The following is a 26084-nucleotide window of genomic DNA, read 5'->3' on the forward strand; positions in this document are numbered from 1 at the left end:
CTCTTGTGCCCTTACCCGCGACATATGGTGCAGAACCGGGTTCGTTTGCTCAACCCCTCATATGGTGCCTTCTCCCTGCTAGTTGATGTCCGTCCCATTTCTATTCGCTTTTTTAGTGCCAATAGTCCATTCAGACTGTTCCCACTCTCATTCGCAGAAGTAGCATCATCATTGACAGCTCCCATGCCCGCCCCCGCACTCGCAGCAACCATTGCCGTCTGCGCCGGCTGCTGATCCACAACATCCCCATGCTCAGCGATCCTGTCCTCCAGCCCCAAACCATCCCTGATTTCTGCAAAAGGTTGCATCTCCACCATGCAACTCTTGATCAGGGACATGAATTTCTCATATGCTTCTACACTTGCATCACCCATCCGCACCAGCTCCATGGCATGCTTGTACATATTGAAATGCCTGAAGCTGAATGGATTTTTGTGTGCATTATCCCTCTGATATTGAGTTAAGTGAGCAGGCAGTATGTCTCGTGCATCCCTCGTCCAGCGCTTCACAATATGTTTCTGTGGTATCTCTATAATACGAATAAAATCCAGCACCTGCATAATCAATATTTAGCCAATTAGCTCACCACATACTACACATACTATATCTGAATATCCCAGAAGCTGATTCTTTTCTGAAATCCATCTTACTTTCAAAACGTGGCTGCACAGGAGACCCATGTGTGCAAATTGCCTGCACTCGCAGTCAAATTCCTCTCCTTCGTCGACAACAGTTACCTTGTATGACACTCTGCACCACTTTTCCCTCCTCGCTGCATCTGTATGTATGGCAAGGTAAAGTTCCCCTTCTCGAGCTCTTCCACCTGGTATGCGCCGCACTCATACAGTATGTGCCCGAACTGCTCAAACATAGCCCGCGTGTATATCTTCCCAGCATGTCGCTCAATAGCTAAGTTTGCTTTGTAAAGTAGTCTACTCTGAAATTACAGCGACATCAAATGAGTTATATTGTTGCCACACCCCCAGTACCAATGTGAAGTATTAATATTGACTTACTATTCTTGTCCGCTTCTCCTCATAGTTCTCCTCCGCGTCCCTGTCAAACTGGAGTCTCATGTACTTCTTCACAAACAAATGCATCGGACAACCCGAGGGAACATAATTCTTCAGCATATGGTTTGCACTTTCACTTCGCTGAGTACTAGACATCTTAGCACAGAAGACACCTTTAAAATACGGCTTCGCCCACTTGTGCCTTATTTCGTACAGTTGGGTCATGTAGTCATGCGTCTTCAGATTATATTTATCAACCAAATGAAGGAAATATACCCTAGAGGCAATAATAAAGTTATTATTTATTTCCTTATATCATGATAAATGTTTATTATTCATGCTAGAATTGTATTAACCGGAAACATAATACTTGTGTGAATACATAGACAAACAAAGTGTCACTAGTATGCCTCTGTTGGAAATATGCCCTAGAGGCAATAATAAAAGTATTATTATATTTCAATGTTCATGATAAATGTCTTTTATTCATGCTATAACTGTATTATCCGGAAAACGTAATACACGTGTGAATACTTAGACCACAATACGTCCCTGGTGAGCCTCTAGTTGACTAGCTCGTTGTGATCAACAGATAGTCATGGTTTCCTGACTATGGGCATTGGATGTCGTTGATAACGGGATCACATCATTAGGAGAATGATGTGATGGACAAGACCCAATCCTAAGCATAGCATAAAAGATCGTGTAGTTCGTTTTGCTAGAGCTTTGCCAGTGTCAAGTATCTCTTCCTTCGACCATGAGATCGTGTAACTCCCGGATACCGTAAGAGTGCCTTGGGTGTATCAAACGTCACAACGTAACTGGGTGACTATAAAGGTGCATTACAGGTATCTCCGAAAGTATCTGTTGGGTTGAGACGGATCGAGATTGGGATTTGTCACTCCGTATGACGGAGAGGTATCTCTGGGCCCACTCGGTAATGCATCATCATAATGAGCTCAATGTGACCAAGGTGTTGGACACGGGATCATGCATTACGGTACGAGTAAAGTGACTTGCCGGTAACGAGACTGAACAAGGTATTGGGTTACCGACGATCGAGTCTCGGGCAAGTAACGTACCGATTGACAAAGGGAATTGCATACAGGGTTTGATCGAATCCTCGACATCGTGGTTCATCCGATGACAACATCGAGGAGCATGTGGGATCCATCATGGGTATCTAGATCCCGCTGTTGGTTATTGACTGAGAGCGTCTCGGTCATGTCTGCATGTCTCCCGAACCCGTAGGGTCTACACACTTAAGGTTCGGTGACGCTAGGGTTATTAGGAAGACTAGTATGTGACTACCGAATGTTGTTCGGAGTCCCGGATGGGATCCTGGACGTCACGAGGAGATCCGGAAGGGTCCGGAGGTAAAGATTTATATATGGGAAGTTGTCAAACGGACACCGGGAAGTTTCGGGGTCATACCGGTATTGTACCGGGGCCACCGGAAGGGTTCCGGGGGTCCACCGGGAGGGGCCACCCCTCCCGGGGGGCCACATGGGCTGCGTGGGGCAGGGAGCCAGCCCCTGGTGGGCTGGCCGCACCCCCTCCCTTGGGCCCATGCGCCTAGGGTTGAGGGGGGAACCCTAGAGGGGGCGTCCCCTTGGCTTGGGGGGCAAGCCACCCTCTCCCCTCTCCCCTAGGCCGCCGCAGCCCCACCCTAGATGGGTTCTAGGGGGCCGGCCCCCTTCTCCCTTCCCCCTATAAATAGAGGGGTGAGGGGAGGGCAGCCGTACCACCCTCCAAGGCGCAGCCCTCCCCTCCCCAACACCTCTCCTCCTCCGTTGTGTGCTTGGCGAAGCCCTGTCGGAGTACTGCCTCTCCACCATCACCACGCCGTCATGCTGCCGGTGGAGCTGTCTTCCTCAACCTCTCCTTCCCCCTTGCTGGATCAAGAAGAAGGAGACGTCTCCCGTCCCGTACGTGTGTTGAACGCGGAGGTGCTGTCCGTTCAGCACTTGGTCATCGGTGATTCGAATCAGGTCGAGTACGACTACATCATCACCTTGCAAGCTTCCGCACGCGATCTACAAGTGGTATGTAGATGCAAACTCTCTCCCTTGACTCGTTGCTTAGATGAACTCATAGATGGATCTTGGTGAAACCGTAGGAAAAATTTTAATTTTCTGCAACATTCCCCGACAATGGCATCATGAGCTAGGTCTATGCGTAGTTCTCTTTGCACGAGTAGAACACAATTTTGTTGTGGGCGTGGATTTTGTCATCTTACTTGCCTCTACTAGTCTTTTCTTGCTCAACGGTATTGTGGGATGAAGCGGCCCGGACCAACCTTACACGTACGCTTACGTGAGACCGGTTCCACCGACTGACATGCACTAGTTGCATAAGGTGGCTGGCGGGTGTCTGTCTCTCCCACTTTAGTTGGAGCGGAATCGATGAACAGGGCCCTTATGAAGGGTAAATAGAAGTTGACAAAATCACGTTGTGGTGATTCGTAGGTAAGAAAACGTTCTTGCTAGAACCCAATTGCAGCCACGTAAAAGATGCAACAACAATTAGAGGACGTCTAACTTGTTTTTGCAGCGATTGATCATGTGATGTGATATGGCCAGAAGTTGTGATGAATGATGAATTGTGATGTATGAGATCATGTTCTTTGTAATAGGATTCACGACTTGCATGTCGATGAGTATGACAACCGGCAGGAGCCATAGGAGTTATCTTTATTTTTTGTATGACCTGCGTGTCATTGAATAACGCCATGTAAACTACTTTACTTTATTGCTAAACGTTAGTCATAGAAGTAGAAGTAGTCGTTGCCGTGACAACTTCATGAAGACACGATGATGGAGATCATGATGATGGAGATCATGGTGTCAAGCCGGTGACAAGATGATCATGGAGCCCCGAAGATGAAGATCAATGGAGCTATATGATATTGGCCATATCATGTCACAACTATATAATTGCATGTGATGTTTATTATGTTTATGCATCTTGTTTACTTAGGACGACGGTAGTAAATAAGATGATCCCTTATAAAATTTCAAGAAGTGTTCTCCCCTAACTGTGCACCGTTGCTACAGTTCGTCGCTTCTAAGCACCACGTGATGATCGGGTGTGATGGATTCTTACGTTCACATACAACGGGTGTAAGACAGTTTTACACAGCGAAAACACTTAGGGTTAACTTGACGAGCCTAGCATGTACAGACATGGCCTCGGAACACGGAGACCGAAAGGTCGAACACGAGTCGTATGGAAGATACGATCAACATGAGAATGTTCACCGACGATGACTAGTCCGTCTCACGTGATGATCGGACACGGGCTAGTCGACTCGGATCGTGTAACACTTAGATGACTAGAGGGATGTCTGATCTAAGTGGGAGTTCATAATTTGATTAGAACTTTATTATCATGAACTTAGTCTAAAACCTTTGCAAATATGTCTTGTAGATCAATGGCCAACGCTAATGTCAACATGAACTTCAACGCGTTCCTAGAGAAAACCAAGCTGAAAGATGATGGCAGCAACTATACGGACTGGGTCCGGAACCTGAGGATCATCCTCATAGCTGCCAGGAAATAATATGTCCTAGAAGGACCGCTAGGTGACGCTCCCGTCCCAGAGAACCAAGACATTATAAATGCTTGGCAAACTCGCGCTGATGATTACTCCCTCATTCAGTGCGGCATGCTTTACAGCTTAGAACCGGGGCTCCAAAAGCGTTTTGAGCACCACGGAGCATATGAGATGTTCGAAGAGCTGAAACTAGTTTTTCAAGCTCATGCCCGGGTCGAGAGATATGATGTCTCCGACAAGTTCTACAGTTGTAGGATGGAGGAAAACAGTTCTGTCAGTGAGCACATCCTGAAGATGTCTGGGTTGCACAACCGTATGACCCAGCTGAACATTAACCTCCCAGATGAGGCGGTCATTGACAGAATCCTCCAGTCGCTCCCACCAAGCTACAAGAGCTTTGTGATGAACTACAACATGCAGGGGATGGAAAAGACCATTCCTGAAGTGTTCTCGATGCTGAAGTCAGCAGAGGCTGAAATCAAGAAAGAACATCAAGTGTTGATGGTCAATAAGACCACTAAGTTCAAGAAGGGCAAGGGTAAGAAGAACTTCAAGAAGGACGGCAAAGATGTTGCCGCGCCTGGTAAGCCAGTTACCGGGAAGAAGTCAAAGAATGGACCCAAGCCTGAGACTGAGTGCTTTTATTGCAAGGGGAAGGGTCACTGGAAGCGGAACTGCCCCAAATACTTAGCGGATAAGAAGGCCGGCAACACCAAAGGTATATTTGATATACATGTGATTGATGTGTACCTTACCAGTACTCGTAGTAACTCGTGGGTATTTGATACCGGTGCCGTTGCTCATATTTGTAACTCACAGCAGGAGCTGCGGAATAAACGGAGACTGGCGAAGGACGAGGTGACGATGCGCGTCGGGAATGGTTCCAGAGTTGATGTGATCGCCGTCGGCACGCTGCCTCTACATTTACCTACGGGATTAGTTTTGAACCTTAATAATTGTTATTTAGTGCCAAGTTTGAGCATGAACATTGTATCTGGATCTCGTTTAATACGAGATGGCTACTCATTTAAGTCTGAGAATAATGGTTGTTCGATTTATATGAGAGATATGTTTTATGGTCATGCTCCGATGGTCAATGGTTTATTCTTAATAAATCTCGAGCGTAATATTACACATGTTCATAGTGTAGATGCCAAAAGATTTAAAGTTGATAACGATAGTCCCACATACTTGTGGCACTGCCGCCTTGGTCACATTGGTGTCAAGCGCATGAAGAAGCTCCATGCCGATGGACTTTTAGAGTCTCTTGATTATGAATCGTTTGACACGTGCGAACCATGCCTCTTAGGTAAAATGACCAAGACTCCGTTCTCCGGAACAATGGAGCGAGCAACCAACTTGTTGGAAATCATACATACCGATGTGTGCGGTCCAATGAGCGTTGAGGCTCGCGGAGGATATCGTTATGTTCTCACCCTCACAGATGACTTGAGTAGATATGGGTATGTCTACTTAATGAAACACAAGTCTGAGACCTTTGAAAAGTTCAAGGAATTTTAGAATGAGGTGGAGAATCAACGTGACCGAAAGATAAAATTATTACGATCAGATCGTGGAGGAGAATACTTAAGTCACGAATTTGGTACACACTTAAAGAAATGTGGAATCGTTTCACAGCTCACGCCGCCTGGAACACCTCAGCGAAACGGTGTGTCCGAACGTCGTAATCGCACTCTATTGGATATGGTGCGGTCTATGATGTCTCTTACCGATTTACCGCTATCATTTTGGGGATACGCTCTAGAGACAGCTACATTCACTTTAAATAGGGCACCGTCTAAATCCGTTGAGACGACACCGTATGAATTATGGTTTGGAAAGAAACCTAAGCTGTCGTTTCTAAAAGTTTGGGGATGCGAAGCTTATGTCAAGAAACTTCAACCTGAAAAGCTCGAACCCAAGTCGGAAAAATGTGTATTCATAGGATACCCTAAGGAAACTGTAGGGTATACCTTCTACTTAAGATCCGAAGGCAAGATCTTTGTTGCCAAGAACGGATGCTTTCTGGAAAAAGAGTTTCTCTCGAAAGAAGTAAGTGGGAGGAAAGTAGAACTCGATGAAGTACTACCTCTTGAGCGGGAAAGTGGCGCAGCGCAGGAAACCGTTCCTGTGATGCCCACACCAACTGAAGAGGAAAACAATGATGATGATCAAGGTACTTTGGATCAAGTTACTGCTGAACTTCGTAGGTCCACTAGGACACGTTCCGCACCAGAGTGGTACGGCAACCCTGTCCTGGAAATCATGTTGTTAGACAACAATGAACCTTCGAACTATGAAGAAGCGATGGCGGGCCCGGATTCCAACAAATGGCTTGAAGCCATGAAATCCGAGATAGAATCCATGTATGAAAACAAAGTATGGACTTTGACAGACTTGCCCGATGATCAGCGAGCGATAGAAAACAAATGGATCTTTAAGAAGAAGACGGACGCGGATGGTAATGTTACAATCTATAAGGCTCGACTTGTCGCTAAGGGTTATCGACAAGTTCAAGGGATTGACTACGATGAGACTTTCTCTCCCGTAGCGAAGCTGAAGTCCGTCCGAATCATGTTAGCAATTGCCGCATACTATGATTATGAGATATGGCAGATGGACGTCAAAACAGCATTCCTTAACGGGCATCTTAAGGAAGAACTGTATATGATGCAGCCGGAAGGTTTTGTCGATCCTCGGAACGCTAACAAAGTATGTAAGCTCCAGCGATCCATTTATGGACTGGTGCAAGCATCTCAGAGTTGGAACATTCGGTTTGATGAGATGATCAAAGCGTTTGGGTTTATGCAGACTTATGGAGAAGCCTGCGTTTACAAGAAAGTGAGTGGGAGCTCTGTAGCATTTCTCATATTATATGTAGATGACATACTCTTGATGGGAAATAATATAGAATTTCTGGACAGCATTAAGGCCTACTTGAATAAGTGTTTTTCAATGAAGGACCTTGGAGAAGCTGCTTATATATTAGGCATCAAGATCTATAGAGATAGATCGAGACGCCTCATAGGTCTTTCACAAAGCACATACCTTGATAAGATTTTGAAGAGGTTCAAAATGGATCAGTCCAAGAAGGGGTTCTTGCCTATGTTACAAGGTGTAAGATTGAGCTCGGCTCAATCACCGACCACGGCAAAAGATAAAGAAGAGATGAGTGTCATCCCCTATGCTTCAGCCATAGGATCTATTATGTATGCCATGCTGTGTACTAGACCCGATGTAAACCTTGCCGTAAGTTTGGTAGCAAGATACCAAAGTAATCCCGGCAAGGAACACTGGACAGCGGTCAAGAATATCCTGAAGTACCTGAAAAGGACGAAGGACATGTTTCTCGTTTATGGAAGAGACGAAGAGCTCGTCGTAAAGGGTTACGTCGACGCTAGCTTCGACTCAGATCTGGATGACTCTAAGTCACAAACCGGATACGTGTATATGTTGAATGGTGGAGCAGTAAGCTGGTGCAGCTGCAAGCAGAGCGTCGTGGCGGGATCTACATGTGAAGCGGAGTACATGGCAGCCTCGGAGGCAGCGCATGAAGCGATTTGGGTGAAGGAGTTCATCACCGACCTAGGAGTCATACCCAATGCATCGGGGCCGATCAAACTCTTCTGTGACAACACTGGAGCTATTGCCCTCGCCAAGGAGCCCAGGTTTCACAAGAAGACCAGGCACATCAAGCGTCGTTTCAACTCCATCCGTGAAAATGTTCAAGATGGAGACATAGAGATTTGCAAAGTGCACACGGATCTGAATGTCGCAGATCCGCTGACTAAACCTCTCTCGCGTGCAAAACATGATCAACACCAGAACTCTATGGGTGTTCGATTCATCACAATGTAACTAGATTGGTGACTCTAGTGCAAGTGGGAGACTGTTGGAAATATGCCCTAGAGGCAACAATAAAAGTATTATTATATTTCAATGTTCATGATAAATGTCTTTTATTCATGCTATAACTGTATTATCCGGAAAACGTAATACACGTGTGAATACTTAGACCACAATACGTCCCTGGTGAGCCTCTAGTTGACTAGCTCGTTGTGATCAACAGATAGTCATGGTTTCCTGACTATGGACATTGGATGTCGTTGATAACGGGATCACATCATTAGGAGAATGATGTGATGGACAAGACCCAATCCTAAGCATAGCATAAAAGATCGTGTAGTTCGTTTTGCTGGAGCTTTGCCAGTGTCAAGTATCTCTTCCTTCGACCATGAGATCGTGTAACTCCCGGATACCGTAAGAGTGCCTTGGGTGTATCAAACGTCACAACGTAACTGGGTGACTATAAAGGTGCATTACAGGTATCTCCGAAAGTATCTGTTGGGTTGACACGGATCGAGACTGGGATTTGTCACTCCGTATGACGGAGAGGTATCTCTGGGCCCACTCGGTAATGCATCATCATAATGAGCTCAATGTGACCAAGGTGTTGGACACGGGATCATGCATTACGGTACGAGTAAAGTGACTTGCCGGTAACGAGACTGAACAAGGTATTGGGATACCGACGATCGAGTCTCGGGCAAGTAACGTACCGATTGACAAAGGGAATTGCATACAGGGTTTGATCGAATCCTCGACATCGTGGTTCATCCGATGACAACATCGAGGAGCATGTGGGAGCCATCATGGGTATCCAGATCCCGCTGTTGGTTATTGACTGAGAGCGTCTAGGTCATGTCTGCATGTCTCCCGAACCCGTAGGGTCTACACACTTAAGGTTCGGTGACGCTAGGGTTATTAGGAAGACTAGTATGTGACTACCGAATGTTGTTCGGAGTCCCGGATGGGATCCTGGACGTCACGAGGACATCCGGAAGGGTCCGGAGGTAAAGATTTATATATGGGAAGTTGTCAAACGGACACCGGGAAGTTTCGGGGTCATACCGGTATTGTACCAGGGCCACCGGAAGGGTTCCGGGGGTCCACCGGGAGGGGCCACCCCTCCCGGGGGGCCACATGGGCTGCGTGGGGCAGGGAGCCAGCCCCTGGTGGGCTGGCCGCACCCCCTCCCTTGGGCCCATGCGCCTAGGGTTGAGGAGGGAACCCTAGAGGGGGCGTCCCCTTGGCTTGGGGGGCAAGCCACCCTCTCCCCTCTCCCCTAGGCCGCCGCACCCCCCCCTAGATGGGTTCTAGGGGGCCGGCCCCCTTCTCCCTTCCCCCTATAAATAGAGGGGTGAGGGGAGGGCAGCCGTACCACCCTCCAAGGCGCAGCCCTCCCCTCCCCAACACCTCTCCTCCTCCGTTGTGTGCTTGGCGAAGCCCTGTCGGAGTACTGCCTCTCCACCATCACCACGCCGTCGTGCTGCCGGTGGAGCTGTCTTCCTCAACCTCTCCTTCCCCCTTGCTGGATCAAGAAGAAGGAGACGTCTCCCGTCCCGTACATGTGTTGAACGCGGAGGTGCTGTCCGTTCAGCACTTGGTCATCGGTGATTCGAATCACGTCGAGTACGACTACATCATCACCTTGCAAGCTTCCGCACACGATCTACAAGTGGTATGTAGATGCAAACTCTCTCCCTTGACTCGTTGCTTAGATGAACTCATAGATGGATCTTGGTGAAACCGTAGGAAAAATTTTAATTTTCTGCAACGTTCCCCAACAGCCTCTACTTGACTAGCTCGTTAATCGAAGATGGTTATGTTTCCTAACCATAAACAAAAGAGTTGTTATTTGATTAATGGGATCACATCATTAGGAGAATGATGTGATTGACATGACCCATTCCATTAGCTTAGCACCCGATCGTTTAGTATCTTGCTATTGGTTTCTTCATGACTTATACATGTTCCTATGACTATGAGATTATGCAACTCCCGTTTGCCGGAGGAACACTTTGTGTGCTACCAAACGTCACAACATAACTGGGTGATTATAAAGGAGCTCTGCAGGTGTCTCCAAAGGTACATGTTGGGTTGGCGTATTTCGAGATTAGGATTTGTCACTCCGATTGTCGGAGAGGTATCTCTTGGCCCTCTCGGTAATGCACATCACATAAGCCTTGCAAGCATTGCAACTAATGAGTTAGTTGTGAGATGATGTATTACGGAACGAGTAAATAGACTTGCCGGTAACGAGATTGAACTAGGTATTAAGATACCGACGATCGAATCTCGGGCAAGTAACATACCGATGACAAAGGGAACAACGTATATTGTTATGCGGTCTGACTGATAAAGATCTTCGTAGAATATGTAGGAGCCAATATGGGCATCCAGGTCCCGCTATTGGTTATTGACCAGAGACATGTCTCGGTCATGTCTACATTGTTCTCGAACCGTAGGGTCCGCATGCTTAAGGTTTCGATGACAGTTATATTATGAGTTTATGAGTTTTGATATACCGAAGGAGTTCGGAGTCCCGGATGAGATCGGGGACATGACGAGGAGTCTCGAAATGGTCGAGACGTAAAGATCAATATATTGGACGACTATATTCGGACATCGGAAAGGTTCCGAGTGATTCGGGTATTTTTCGGAGTACCGGGTAGTTACGGAAGAAGCAATGGGCCTTGATGGGCTTTAGTGGGAAGAGGAGAAAGGGCCAAGGGGCTGCTGCGCCCCCCCCCCCTCTGGTCCGAATTGGACTAGGGAAAAGGGGGCCGGCCACCTTTCCTTCTCCTCTACTTCCTTCTCCCTTCCTCCCCTCTTGGTGGACTCCTACTAGGACTTGGAGTCCTAGTAGGACTCCACATCCTGGCCGCACCAATTGCCTTGGCCGGCCTCCTCCTCCTCCATCCTTTATATACTGAGGCAAGGGGCACCCCATGAACACAAGTTGATCTTCGTGATTGTTCCTTAGCCGTGTGCGGTGCCCCCCTCCACCATATTCCACCTCGGTCATATTGTAGCGGTGCTTAGGCGAAGCCCTGCGACAATAGAACATCAAGATCGTCACCACGCCGCCGTGCTGACGGAACTCCTCCCCGACGCTTTGCTGGATCGGAGCCCGGGGATCGTCATCGAGCTGAACGTGTGCCAAGAACTCGGAGGTGCCGGAGTAACGGTGCTTGGATCGGTCGGATCGTGAAGACGTACGACTACATCAACCGCGTTGTCACAACGCTTCCGCTGTCGGTCTACAAGGGTACGTAGATCACACTCTCCCCTCTCGTTGCTATGCATCACCATGATCTTGCGTGTGCGTAGGAAATTTTTGAAATTACTACGTTCCCCAACAGTGGCATCCGAGCCTAGGTTTTATATGTTGATGTTATATGCACGAGTAGAACACAAGTGAGTTGTGGGCGATATAAGTCATACTGCTTACCAGCATGTCATATTTTGGTTCGGCGGTATTGTTGGACGAAGCGGCCCGGACCGACATTACGCGTACGCTTACGTGAGACCGGTTCTCCCGACGTGCTTTGCACAAAGGTGGCTAGCGGGTGACAGTTTCTCCAACTTTAGTTGAACCCAGTGTGGCTACGCCCGGTCCTTGCGAAGGTTAAAACATCACCAACTTGACAAACTATCGTTGTGGTTTTGATGCGTAGGTAAGATTGGTTCTTGCTTAAGCCCGTAGCAGCCACGTAAAACTTGCAACAACAAAGTAGAGGACGTCTAACTTGTTTTTGCAAGGCATGTTGTGATGTGATATGGTCAAGACATGATGCTAAATTTTATTGTATGAGATGATCATGTTTTGTAACTGAGTTATCGGCAACTGGCAGGAGCCATATGGTTGTCGCTTTATTGTATGCAATGCAATCACGCTGTAATGCTTTACTTTATCACTAAGCGGTAGCGATAGTCGTGGAAGCATAAGATTGGCGAGACGACAATGATGCTACGATGGAGATCAAGGTGTCGCGCCGGTGACGATGGTGATCATGACGGTGCTTCGAAGATGGAGATCACAAGCACAAGATGATGGTGGCCATATCATATCACTTATATTGATTGCATGTGATGTTTATCTTTTATGCATCTTATCTTGCTTTGATTGACGGTAGCATTATAAGATGATCTTTCACTAATTATCAAGAAGTGTTCTCCCTGAGTATGCACCGTTGCGGAAGTTCTTCGTGCTGAGACACCACGTGATGATCGGGTGTGATAGGCTCTACGTTCAAATACAACGGGTGCAAAACAGTTGCACACGCAGAATACTTAGGTTATACTTGACGAGCCAAGCATATACAGATATGGCCTCGGAACACGGACACCGAAAGGTCGAGTGTGAATTATATAGCAGATATGATCAACATAGTGATGTTCACCAATGAAACTACTCCATCTCACGTGATGATCGGACATGGTTTAGTTGATTTGGATCACATAATCACTTAGAGGATTAGAGGGATGTCTATCTAAGTGGGAGTTCTTAAGTAATATGATTAATTGAACTTAAATTTATCATGAACTTAGTCCTGATAGTATTTTGCAAATTATGTTGTAGATCAATAGCTCGCGCTGTTGCTTCCCTGTGTTTATTTTGATATGTTCCTAGAGAAAATTGTGTTGAAAGATGTTAGTAGCAATGATGCGGATTGGATCCGTGATCTGAGGTTTATCCTCATTGCTGCACAGAAGAATTATGTCCTTGATGCACCGCTAGGTGACGGACCTATTGCAGGAGCAGATGCAGACGTTATGAACGTTTGGCTAGCTCAATATGATGACTACTTGATAGTTTAGTGCACCATGCTTAATGGCTTAGAATCGGGACTTCAAAGACGTTTTAAACATCATGGAGCATATGATATGTTCCAGGAGTTGAAGTTAATATTTCAAGCAAATACCCGAGTTGAGAGATATGAAGTCTCCAACAAGTTCTATAGCTAAAAGATGGAGGAGAATCGCTCAACTAGTGAGCATGTGCTCAGATTGTCTGAGTACTACAATCGCTTGAATCAAGTGGGAGTTAATCTTCCAGATAAGATAGTGATTGACAGAATTCTCTAGTCACCATCACCAAGTTAGTAGAACTTCGTGATGAACTATGATATGCAAGGGATAACGGAAATGATTCCCAAGCTCTTCATAATGCGGAAATTGACGAAGGTAGAAATCGGGAAAAACATCAAGTGTTGATGGTAGGCAAGACCACTAGTTTCAAGAAAAGGGCAGAGGGAAGAAGGGGAACTTCAAGAAGAACAGCAAGCAAGTTGCTGCTCAAGTGAAGAAGCCCAAGTCTGGTCCTAAGCGTGAGACTAAGTGTTTCTACTGCAAAGGGACTGGTCACTCGAAGCGGAACTACCCCAAGTGATTGGCAGATAAGAAGGATGGCAAAGTGAACATAAGTATATTTGATATACATGTTATTGATGTGTACTTTACTAGTGTTTATAGCAACCCCTCAGTATTTGATACTAGTTCAGTTGCTAAGATTAGTAACTCGAAATGGGAGTTGCAGAATAAACAGAGACTAGTTAAGGGTGAAGTGACGATGTGTGTTGTAAGTGGTTTCAAGATTGATATGATCATAATCGCACACTCCCTATACTTTCGGGATTAGTGTTGAACCTGAATAAGTGTTATTTGGTGTTTGCGTTGAGCATGAATATGATTTGATCATGTTTATTGTAATACGGTTATTCATTTAAGTAAGAGAATAAATTGTTGTTTTGTTTACATGAATAAAACCTTATATGGTTACACACCCAATGAAAATAGTTCGTTGGATCTCGATCGTAGTGATACACATAATCATAATATTGAAACCAAAAGATGCAAAGTTAATAATGATAGTGCAACTTATTTGTGGCACTGCCGTTTAGGTCATATTGGTGTAAAGCGCATGAAGAAACTCCATGCTAATGGGTTTTTGGAATCACTTGATTATGAATCAGTTGATGCTTGTGAACCATGCCTCATTGGCAAGATGACTAAAACACCGTTCTCCGGAACTATGGAGCGAGCAACTGACTTATTGGAAATAATACATATTGATGTATGAGATCCGATGAGTGTCGAGGCTCGCGGCGGGTATCATTATTTTCTGACCTTCACAGATGATTTGAGCAGATATGGGTATATCTACTTAATGAAACACAAGTCTGAAATATTTGAGAAGTTCAAAGAATTTCAGAGTGAAGTGGAGAATCATTGTAACAAGAAAATAAAAGTTTCTACGATATGATCGCAGAGGTAAAATATTTGAGTTACGAGTTTGGCCTTCAGTTAAAACAATGTGAAATAGTTTTACTACTCACGCCACCTGGAACACCACAGCATAATGGTGTGTCCGAACATTATAACCGTACTTTATTAGATATGGTGCGATCTATGATGTCTCTTTTCGATCTACCACTATCGTTTTGGGGTTATGCATTAAAGACAGCTGCATTCACGTTTAAAAGGGCACCATCTAAGTCCGTTGAGACGACACAATCTGAACTGTGGTTTGGCAAGAAACCAAAGTTGTCGTTTCTTAAAGTTTGGGATTGTGATGCTTATATGAAAAAGTTTCATCCTGATAAGCTCAAACCCAAATCGGAGAAATATGTCTTCATAGGATACCCAAAGGAGACTGTTGGGTACACCTTCTATCACAAATCCGAAGGCAAGACTTTTGTTGCTAAATTCGGAGTTTTTCTAGAGAAGGAGTTTCTCTCGAAAGAAGTGAGTGGGAGGAAAGTAGAACTTGATGAGGTAACTGTACCTGCTCCCTTATTGGAAAGTAGTTCATCACAGAAATCTGTTCCTGTGACTACTACACCAATTAGTGAGGAAGCTAATGATGATGATCATGTAACTTCAGATCAAGTTACTACCGAATCTCGTAGGTAAACCAGAGTGAGATCCGCACCAGAGTGGTACAGTAATCCTGTTCTGGAAGTCATGTTACTAGACCATGACGAACTTGCGAACTATGAGGAAGCGATGATGAGCCCAGATTCCGCGAAATGGTTTGAGGCCATAAAATCTGAGATATGATCCATGTATGAGAACAAAGTATGGACTTTGATGGATTTGCCTGATGATCGGCAAGCCATAGAAAATAAATGGATCTTCAAGAGGAAGACGGACGCTGATAGTAGTGTTACTATCTACAAAGCTAGAATTGTCGCAAAAGGTTTTCGACAAGTTCAAGGTGTTGACTACGATGAGATTTTCTCACTCGTATATATGCTTAAGTCTGTACGAATCATGTTAGCAATTGCCGCATTTTATGAAATCTGGCAAATGGATAAACAAAACTGTATTCCTTAATGGATTTCTTAAAGAAGAGTTGTATATGATGCAACCAGAAGGTTTTGTCAATCCTAAAGGTGTTAACAAAATATGCAAGCTCCAACGATCCATCTATGGACTGGTGCAAGCATCTCGGAGTTGGAATATACGCTTTGATAAGTTGATCAAAGCATATAGTTTTATACAGACTTACGGTGAAGCCTGTATTTACAAGAAAGTGAGTGGGAGCACTACAACATTTCTGATAAGTATATGTGAACAACATATTGTTGATCGGAAATAATGTATAATTTTCTGGAAAGCATAAAGGAATATTTGAAAGGAGTTTTTCAAAGAAAGACCTCGGTAAAGCTGCTTACATATTGAGCATCAAGATCTATAGAGATAGATCAAGACGCTTGATAAGTTTTTCAATGAGTACATACCTTGACAAGATTTTGAAGTAGTTCAAAATGGAACAGTCAAAGAAAGAGTTCTTGCCTATGTTGCAAGGTGTGAAATTGAGTAAGACTCAAAGCCCGACCACGGCAGAAGATAGAAATAGAATGAAAGTCATTCCCTATGCCTCAGCCATAGGTTCTATAAAGTATGCCATGCTGTGTACCAGATCTATTGTATACCCTACACTGTGTTAAGCAAGGAAGTACAATAGTGATCTAAGAGTAGATCACTGGACAGCGGTCAAAATTATCCTTAGTGGAATAAGGAAATATTTCTCAATTATGGAGGTGACAAAAAGGTTCATCGTAAAAAGTTACGTCGATGCAAGTTTTGACACAGATCTGGATGACTCTAAGTCTCGATCTAGATACATATTGAAAGTGGGAGCAATAAGCTAGAGTAGCTCCGTGCAGAGCATTGTTGACATAGAAATTCGCAAAATACTTACGGATCTGAATGTGACAGACCCGTTGACTAAAATTATCTCACAAGCAAAACATGATCACACCTTAGTACTCTTTGGGTGTTAATCACATAGCGATGTGAACTAGATTACTGACTCTAGTAAACCCTTTGGGTGTTGATCACATATCGATGTGAACTATGGGTGTTAATCACATGGTGATGTGAACTATTGCTGTTAAATCACATGGCGATGTGAACTAGATTATTGACTCTAGTGGGAGACTGAAGGAAATATGCCCTAGAGGCAATAATAAAGTTATTATTTATTTCCTTATATCATGATAAATGTTTATTATTCATGCTAGAATTGTATTAACCGGAAACATAATACTTGTGTGAATACATAGACAAACAAAGTGTCACTAGTATGCCTCTACTTGACTAGCTCGTTAATCGAAGATGGTTATGTTTCCTAACCATAAACAAAAGAGTTGTTATTTGATTAACGGGATCACATCATTAGGAGAATGATGTGATTGACATGACCCATTCCATTAGCTTAGCACCCGATCGTTTAGTATGTTGCTATTGCTTTCTTCATGACTTATACATGTTCCTATGACTATGAGATTATGCAACTCCCGTTTGCCGGAGGAACACTTTGTGTGCTACCAAACGTCACAACGTAACTGGGTGATTATAAAGGAGCTCTACAGGTGTCTCCAAAGGTACATGTTGGGTTGGCGTATTTCGAGATTAGGATTTGTCACTTCGATTGTCGGAGAGGTATCTCTGGGCCCTCTCGGTAATGCACATCACATAAGCCTTGCAAGCATTGCAACTAATGAGTTAGTTGTGAGATGATGTATTACGGAACGAGTAAAGAGACTTGCCGATAATGAGATTGAACTAGGTATTAAGATACCGACGATCGAATCTCGGGCAAGTAACATACCGATGACAAAGGGAACAACGTATGTTGTTATGCGGTCTGACCGATAAAGATCTTCGTAGAATATGTATGAGCCAATATGGGCATCTAGGTCCCGCTATTGGTTATTGACCGGAGACGTGTCTCGGTCATGTCTACATTGTTCTCGAACCGTAGGGTCCGCACGCTTAAGGTTTCGATGACAGTTATATTATGAGTTTATGAGTTTTGATGTACCGAAGGAGTTCGGAGTCCCGGATGAGATCGGGGACATGACGAGGAGTCTCGAAATGGTCGAGACGTAAAGATCGATATATTGGACGACTATATTCAGACATCGGAAAGATTCCAAGTGATTCGGGTATTTTTCGGAGTACCGGATAGTTACGGGAGAAGCAATGGGCCTTAATGGGCTTTAGTGGGAAAAGGAGAAAGGGCCAAGGGGCTGCTGCGCCCCCCCTCCCCTCTGGTCCAAATTGGACTAGGGAAAAGGGGGCCGGCCACCTTTCCTTCTCCTCTACTTCCTTCTCCCTTCCTCCCCTCTTGGTGGACTCCTACTAGGACTTGGAGTCCTAGTAGGACTCCACATCCTGGCCGCACCAATTGCCTTGGCCGGCCTCCTCCTCCTCCATCCTTTATATACTGAGGCAAGGGGCACCCCATGAACACAAGTTGATCTTCGTGATCGTTCCTTAGCCGTGTGCGGTGCCCCCCTCCATCATATTCCACCTCGGTCATATTGTAGCGGTGCTTAGGCGAAGCCCTGCGACAATAGAACATCAAGATCGTCACCACGCCGTCGTGCTGACGGAACTCCTCCCCGACGCTTTGCTGGATCGGAGCCCGGGGATCGTCATCGAGCTGAACATGTGCCAAGAACTCGGAGGTGCCGGAGTAACGGTGCTTGGATCGGTCGGATCGTGAAGACGTACGACTACATCAACCGCGTTGTCACAACGCTTTCGCTGTCGGTCTACAAGGGTACGTAGATCACACTCTCCCCTCTCGTTGCTATGCATCACCATGATCTTGCGTGTGCGTAGGAATTTTTTTGAAATTACTATGTTCCCCAACACCAAAATCTTCCAAGCATCCTCAAATTCATCGATTGTAAGCATGCGATTCACTACTTTGTGGAACTCTGCCCTGAATTCGCTTTTCTTGGTGTACAGCGATCCTAGTGATTCTTTAGCCTTCTTGAGGACATGCCACTTGCACCATCTGTGTGCCGTATGCGGCAACACATTTTTTATGGCCACCTCCATCGAACGGTTCTGATCTGCACAATAACACAAATCATGTTATTTAATCTTTTGCTCTCAAAAGCATCCACTATAATTCAGGATCGTACCAATTAGAATTGTCTTCGGTGAACTTCCGCCCATCATCCGAACAAACTCTGTGAAGACCCACTCAAAGGTCTCCACTTTTTTGTCACACACCAAAACCCTAGCTAGGATGATGCTCTGGAAATGATTATTCACACCTATAAACAGGCCAAAGGGCATGTTGTACATATTTGTCCTGTATGTCGTATTGAAGGTAACCACGTCGCTGAAGAATGTGTACTGCAATCTGCCTTTACCATTTGCCCACATAAGAGTGCTTATCCGACCTTCATTGTCTGCTTGCACTCGGTACGTGAAATGCGGATCACGCGAACCCAAATCTGCAAAAACCTCCATGGTTTTCCTAACATCATCTTCTGCCTACTATGTGCTGATTTTGCCACACAAATTCTTCAGAGCTCGCTTCGTGAAAGGCACCTTCTCCATTGAACAAAAAAACTGCCGATGATGCTGTGCACTTTTGCCAGGTTCACATTGTTCTGCCGCAACTGCTCCACCAAGTCCCTGCTGTAGGCATCAATGTGCTTGTGCGATGGCCAGTGTATTGTCTGTCCATACGTTGGAGACAATACATGGTTCTGCTGTTCATGATGCTCTGCTATATACCAACCATTGTCTTTTGATCGGAGGAGTCTTATTAATGCAGGGCACTCGCATCTACACGACCTCGTGTTCTCCACACCAGCTTTGCCCTGAAAAAACCAAAGTGGAGGCAAAAGAAACATATCAGGATCCATCACCAGGAAGGAATCAGGTCGGAATCATAGTCAGTACTACAGCAAGTGTACACATGCTTACCGCACATCCACATACAATTTCTTGCATGCATTTTGTTCTCTCCACATTCAACCTACTCTTGCTGTATCTAATTCCGAAACCCTTCTCCCACGAATAGAGATTGTAAAAGTCATACGCCTCCTAGCGTATCGAAGCTTGTACCAAGTTCTGGGACAATTACCATGTCCCCTGGCTGATCAGCAAACCCCCGTATCGCCTTCTCAAGGGCACTTATTCGCCCAGGGCACGATGCTCTTCCGGGTGCAGCTGCTCCAATTCTTACCCTACATTTTAAACACAACAGTGTGTGAGATGCCTGGTTTTCATACGAAATTCTGAAATTCCAGAAGATCTGCATACGACTGCTCTGCTATGGTCAAGCATCCTGAGTCTCATGTATTTCTAAACCGTCAGATGTCGTTATCCATGTGTTTTGCCTGGATTCCATGAGTAAACTAAGAACTCTGCAAACTGACTTACATGTTCATTTTGTGCTTTTTTTCTTAACCAACTTTCTGCAGGGTAAATGTACTTAGTGCTCATATATCGTAGTACCAGAATTCAGTCTTCAAACTCAGCTGGACAGATTGATATAGGAATGTTCTTATATCATCCCATAAAGAAGAACCCTTTAAGCAACTCAGTTAAATGGAAAATTCATTCATATGTTTGCAGGGCAATCATTGTAGAAGCAGCGCAACCATTTCCATAGATAAAAAATGCAAAAAATAGCTGTCCCAGTAATCCATCTACTACATATTATGTTTAAGCTCCCCGTCCCAACTCCTGCTATTTAGATACATGTCCCAGTTCGCACAGACCAGCAAGAAAACAGCCGTCCATTGGCCTGCGCTTCTTTGTTTCCTATCAAATGATGCTACTTTCTGAACCTGTCGCAACCACGATAGTACTCGATCTTTTCAATGAACTGACTAATTATATCTACTAAGCGATTCTGAAAGTATTTTAATATTCCATGTCGTTTCTTATCGTACATTACTAGCTGCCCTAGATACATAACTCACGTAGTGCTAATTTTCTAGTTGGAACTGTAACATCTCCACTAATAGAATCTGAAACAAAAACTTACTGTACTGCAACCAAGTTTGCCATGCAGATTACCTGCGAGTCCATCCTGGAGTCTTAGGATCAATCTGTCCTATTGATTGCTCAGAAGCCTGCGGCTCAGCTTCCACGTCACCTACGGCTCCCCCCTCGGTCGCACAGATCTGCCCCTCAACACTACCAGTCGCCATGGCCGGGAGCTGCTCAGCTTCAGTGGCCATCACCGGGTAGTGAAGCGGCTCCATCGGAAGCTGGCTGTCATTCACTTCTTCCATCACCGCAGTGCTGCAGATGGCAAAATCTCCGTCTCAGTCAGCGCCAAGATACAAAAGCAGAATCTATAGATCAAGCACTTTCGACGGGGGGTGGGGGTGCAGCACACAGATGGAATAGTTCATCTTACCTCCTAATCGGCTGCAGCAAGAACTCCATCCCAACAAATCTCCGCCTGGTTTTGCTCCACCGCAGATCTGCACAGGCGACAATGGCGAACAGGAATCCTCATCCAGAGATGGGAGACAGCTCGGCCTTATCTTTTACTTCCGCCCATAACGCTGCCTGCCGGAAAGCTAGCTTCCTAAGCCACAGATCAGGGGCGCAGAACCATCCCGAGCCACGGCTCGTCTACCTCGCCGTCATGGCGGCGGCTGCAAGCCCCGTCTCCCACACGGCGCCGTACGCATCTCTATACTGTATTTCTGGACTGGGTTAATTAAAAAAGAGCTACCACCTGCCCCTGTAACTTAGCGTCACACATCCCGAAGTCAATTCCTACCGCCCAGATAACGAGACAACCTGTGCTCGTGACCAGAACAACCGCGTCCGTACCTTGCCCTACATTGTAAAGTGCCATATCTTTGAAAATTGGAAGGAGTTTAATGATGGACTTCCATCAGAAAGAGCCAACATGTCTGTTGGTTGGGGCTCTGTTCCCATAGTAAGTATCCCAGATCAAGTTAATCCAAGGAAGATCACTCTTATTCATGAATTTGTGAAGGTTTTTTAGAAGAAGAGCTTTGTTGTGAGTAGTTATGTCCATGACCCCTAAACCACCTTGCTCTTTTGGTTTGCAAACTGTGTTCCAAGCAATGAGGGAAGGACCAGCATCTTCCTGACCATATTTCCTCCCAAAACAATGTCTGATGTAGGAATTTACTTGATCCACCACTGTGACAGGCAGTTCCAAAGAGCACATGAAGAAAGTTGGCAGGCTGGTGAACACACTCTTGGTAAGAGAAAGTTTTTCTCCTGTTGAAAGCAAGGTAGAGCAACATGTGAGCCTTCTTTCAATTCTCTGCATCATGGGGAAGAAATCATCCACTTTTGGCTTTTTAGTGCCTAGGGGTAGGCCCAAATAAGGAAAAGAAAAAGATCCAATATTGCAACCCAGAATAGCAGCCAGCTGAGTCAGTTCATCTGGCCCCACATTGATTGGATACATAGCAGACTTTGAAAAATTTATTCTTAGGCCAGTGAAAGCAGAGAAGTGTAATAACAGGTTTTGGATTTGTTGCAACTGTGTTGGATAAGCTTGCAGAATAACAAGAGTGTCATCAGCATACTGAATGACAGGAAAATCTTTGGTGTTATTCAGAGGAGAGGAAATCAATCTGTGTTTCATGGCCTCATTGAAGATAGATTGTAAAATGTCAGCAGCCAAGACAAAAATCAGAGGAGAGACTGGGTCCCCTTGTCTTACACCTTTTTTGCACCAAAATTTCTTTCCTAGAACTCCATTAAGGAGAACAGTAGAAGTACCAGAAGAAAAAAAATCATGTCCATCCAATGCATCCATCTGGGACCAAAACCTTTGGCCACCATTATGCTTTTCAGAGTCTGGTGTTCAATCATGTCAAAAGCCTTTTCAAAATCTAATTTCGAAATGATAGTTTCTCTTCTTGACTGATTGCATTGATATAAATATTCATATGCCCATGCCAGACAATCCTGGATTGATCTCTCTTTGAGAAAACCATATTGATTTCTGTGAACGAGTTTCAGAATGATTTTTTGCAGTCTGTTGGCCAACAGCTTTGTGATAATCTTAATAGAACAATTAAGTAGTGAAATAGGTCTGAAATCATTAGCCTCAATAGGAGCATACTTTATGGGAATGAAAGTAATGTAAGACGAATTAATGCTCTGCAGATCTACATCACCCTTAAAGAAATCATCAATCAACTGATAGGAGTCAGTAGCAATGATGTCCCAGCAAGATTTTATAAAATTGGTGTTGAGAAGGAGTATCATTTTTCCTTTTCGACGAGGGTCATATAAAGTCTGTATGGGATTTCGAGGCCCAGAGGCAGGGGAACGAGCTACTCTATTTCTCTACAGTGGTGAGTTGTACGAGTACTTTTTTTAGCATCAGTACAAATACAAGTGCTCATATATACGCGCATACACTCACCTCTATGAACGCACACACGCACACCCTATCCCTATGAGCATCTCCAAAAAACTGAGCCGGCACATCATCTTGATGATTTACGAAGTCACCGTAGGCACCTCGTCGTCGACAGGAACGTCTTCTCTCACTGAAAGCGCATCGCTGAAAATCCTGAAATAAATCCAGAAATAATGCAAGCATCAGGATTTGAACCATGATGAGTTGGGGATATCACTGTCCACCTAACCATCTCAAACACAGGTTGATTCGTGTTGCACGAGTACTAGCGTGATGGACTCGCTGTAGTGAGCGAGCGCGACGAGACGAATGGAGTGACACACCGACGACGATGGCCGTACGTGCACTGAAGCCCGTGGCTGTGCGTGTGCCGCGAAAGGCGTTCTGATTCAGAGGTCCTGCACGCACGCACGCAACACGACTACTTTTCTGGCGGGACGTGATGGATGATGCCATCTCATCCAAATCCAATCCGAGGACCAATGAAGCTGGGCCGTCGGCGTCTTCCGTCTGGGCCCGCCCGTCCCTCTGCCTCACTCCTGTGGCTGCTTTGCTGCAAAGCAGCGAGCTCACGTGGTGTGTTTGATTCTGGCTCAGATTTGCATACTTAACCCGTGCGCCTTTGTGTCACTAACACGCGGGCCATACGGTTCGCGGCCCCACACGTCAGTGACCCTAAATGACCTGACTTAAAGTCCGCGAATGCCACCCCGTGTGATTCGATGGCCCGCCCACCTAGTACCTCCCTATAGCTACGTCTTCATCATCCTCTTCTTGACCTGTAGCTCCTCTGCTCCATCCCGTCTACTGTCTACACCACACCACAGTGCGCACACCACACGGGGGAAGCGGGGCGTAGATAGGGATGTCGTGGGAGGAGCCCGGCAGCCCGCAGCTGAGCCTGAGCGGCTTCAGCTCCCTCGCCTCCATCTCCAGCACCGCCGCTCCGCCCGCCCGCCTGCCCTCCCTCTCCCTCAGCATCGGCACCGGCGGGGAGGACCAGCAGCCGGGCGTCAGCAGCGACGACGGCCACAAGAGCGTCCGGGCGATGAAGAACCGGGAGTCGGCGCTGCGGTCCAGGGCCAGGAAGAGAGCCTACACGCAGGAGCTCGAGAAGGAGGTCCGCCGGCTCGTCGAGGACAACCTCAAGCTCAAGCGACAGTGCAAACAGGCACGCCTTCTTCTCCCCTTCTTCTTCTTCCTCCAGCTCCATCTCTCTTTCTTTCTTGCTTGCTTGCTTGCTTGTGCATGGGTAATTAGTTAACTCATCAATCCCCCGCTTCTTTCTCCATCTCCTCAGCTTCAGTCGGAGATTGCCGCGCTCACCGCCCAGCAGGCAACCAGCAAGTAGAGCAGCCCGCACCGGAGAACTTCGTCCACTCAGTTCTAGCAACGCTACATCAGGACGCACGAGGGCTTAATTTCCGTCGCTAGCTAGCAATTGATTAGTATCAATAAGATCTAAGGTGCACGGGTAGTTGGATTTTGGCTTCAATTGACTCAACTGCCCGATCGATATGCCAGCGCGTGGGCTTTACTTGCGTTGGCTGATCCGTTCATCTCGTGTGCATTTCTCTGCATGTATTGCTGCGTGCACTGGTTGGCCTGGATGCCCGGACCGGAGCACACGCGACCTGCCTATGATTAATTGTGCTGCAGAATACCTTCATTAATAATTCTGAATCGCAATTAAATTGTGCTTGTTAGCTTCAAAATTGGATCTGGGTGGCCCCTGGCTGGGTTGTTGAATTGTGCATCTCCCATTTAATCACCAGCCAAAATCATCATCGATTGTGACTGTCATCTGGAACGAAACTACTATATGGACGACAGTACCCTGGCCGATAGCTGGACGATGTTGGATCGAACGGTGTTGTTCAGTTTTGCTTTTCACGTGAACGGCTTCCTGTGCTACATCGTCTGCAAATCGTCCAATGTTTGTCGTCTGTGTAGCAGCGTTCCATCCGGAAACTAAGCCCCCGTCATCGTTGTCGTGGTGGTAAGGTGGTTGCTCGAAAGCAAATGCTTCTTCTTTCGTGTACCCATCTTGTGTGAGGCATGTGCACGGCCGAATGACAGACTTGAGCCATACCATGGTGGGCATGAATGTACTGTGCTTGTGTGTGCATGGTCGACTGCGCTAGTACTAGGCATCGGGTGAGAGAAATTCTAGTGCCACTGATCGTGAGGGCGTTGTCTTGGTTGCTCATGAGCTCCCTGGTGTTGAAATGGTTGATGTTGGACGCGGTGCTTGGTTGGGGCTTCTCAGAGCGTATGCATCCATGCAGGGCCGGGCCGGCAAAATCTGGGCCCTGTGCGAAACTAAAAAATGGGACCTTATCTTACTAGAATAATAAACTACCAAGCAATTATAAAATATGTGATATATTGTCTGACATAAAAATTCTGTAGTATTGAAACACGAGATACAAAAAATGAATAAAATAAAATTAAAGTGATACGGCAGCAGATATCAATTGAAGATTATGTGTCAATGTTTGGCAATTAAATGTACCATCTTACTCATCTAGTCTCGTGTCCTATCGGGTTGAACTGCAATACTGTGATCTCTAATTGAGGAGGCAATCATGCAAGAATCTATCTCTCTAACGATTCCTGCAAAAAGTTAATTAGAAAATAGAAATTAAGATAATAGGAGTAGAAGCAAGCAGTATTCCTCTCTAACTCTATGAGAAGAACCCACCCCGCAACAAAAAACTCTATGATAACCCGAGAACACGAGAAGATTTATCGATGGATGCGAAATTGTGAACCAATGAAAACTTTACTGCATTTGCAATGACAAAACTAGCCTACTACGTCTCCTCATCTGGCGTTCCCGGATCTGGAAGTCTGGAGGATGCGCATGCGCCGTGTCGCTCGCCCATGGATTCTGGATGCGATCGACCGAGCAAAACTGGACACCGCCCTTCGGTTTCCGATCGAGCAGATCAGCCTTTTTAGAGGAGAATGAGGT

At 45.7% G+C, this 26084-nt stretch overlaps 1 protein-coding gene and 1 pseudogene across 1 annotated transcript; one reads left to right on the plus strand and one right to left on the minus strand.

The window, feature by feature from the left end:
• Positions 1 to 11: 11 nt before the first annotated feature.
• LOC119358166 lies at positions 12 to 21423 on the minus strand (annotated as a pseudogene).
• Positions 21424 to 23885: 2462 nt separating this feature from the next.
• LOC119356519 (protein FD-like) lies at positions 23886 to 24891 on the plus strand. Its single transcript, XM_037623481.1, has 2 exons — positions 23886 to 24278; positions 24408 to 24891. Exons 1-2 carry the CDS (start codon positions 23973 to 23975, stop codon positions 24456 to 24458), a joined length of 357 nt encoding a protein of 118 aa, XP_037479378.1. The 5' UTR covers positions 23886 to 23972; the 3' UTR covers positions 24459 to 24891.
• The last annotated feature ends 1193 nt before the right edge of the window (positions 24892 to 26084 follow it).

This window comes from Triticum dicoccoides, chromosome 2A, assembly GCF_002162155.2.
Source record: "Triticum dicoccoides isolate Atlit2015 ecotype Zavitan chromosome 2A, WEW_v2.0, whole genome shotgun sequence".
NCBI classification, from domain to species: domain Eukaryota; kingdom Viridiplantae; phylum Streptophyta; class Magnoliopsida; order Poales; family Poaceae; genus Triticum; species Triticum dicoccoides.

What these genes read in the sequence shown, in the direction of transcription:
- LOC119356519 (XM_037623481.1), top strand. Translation starts at nt 23,973, where the DNA reads ATGTCGTGGGAGGAGCCCGGCAGCCCGCAGCTGAGCCTGAGCGGCTTC. An exon ending in TCAAGCGACAGTGCAAACAG is followed by an intron (nt 24,279 to 24,407) that starts GCACGCCTTCTT and finishes CCATCTCCTCAG; the next exon opens with CTTCAGTCGGAGATTGCCGC.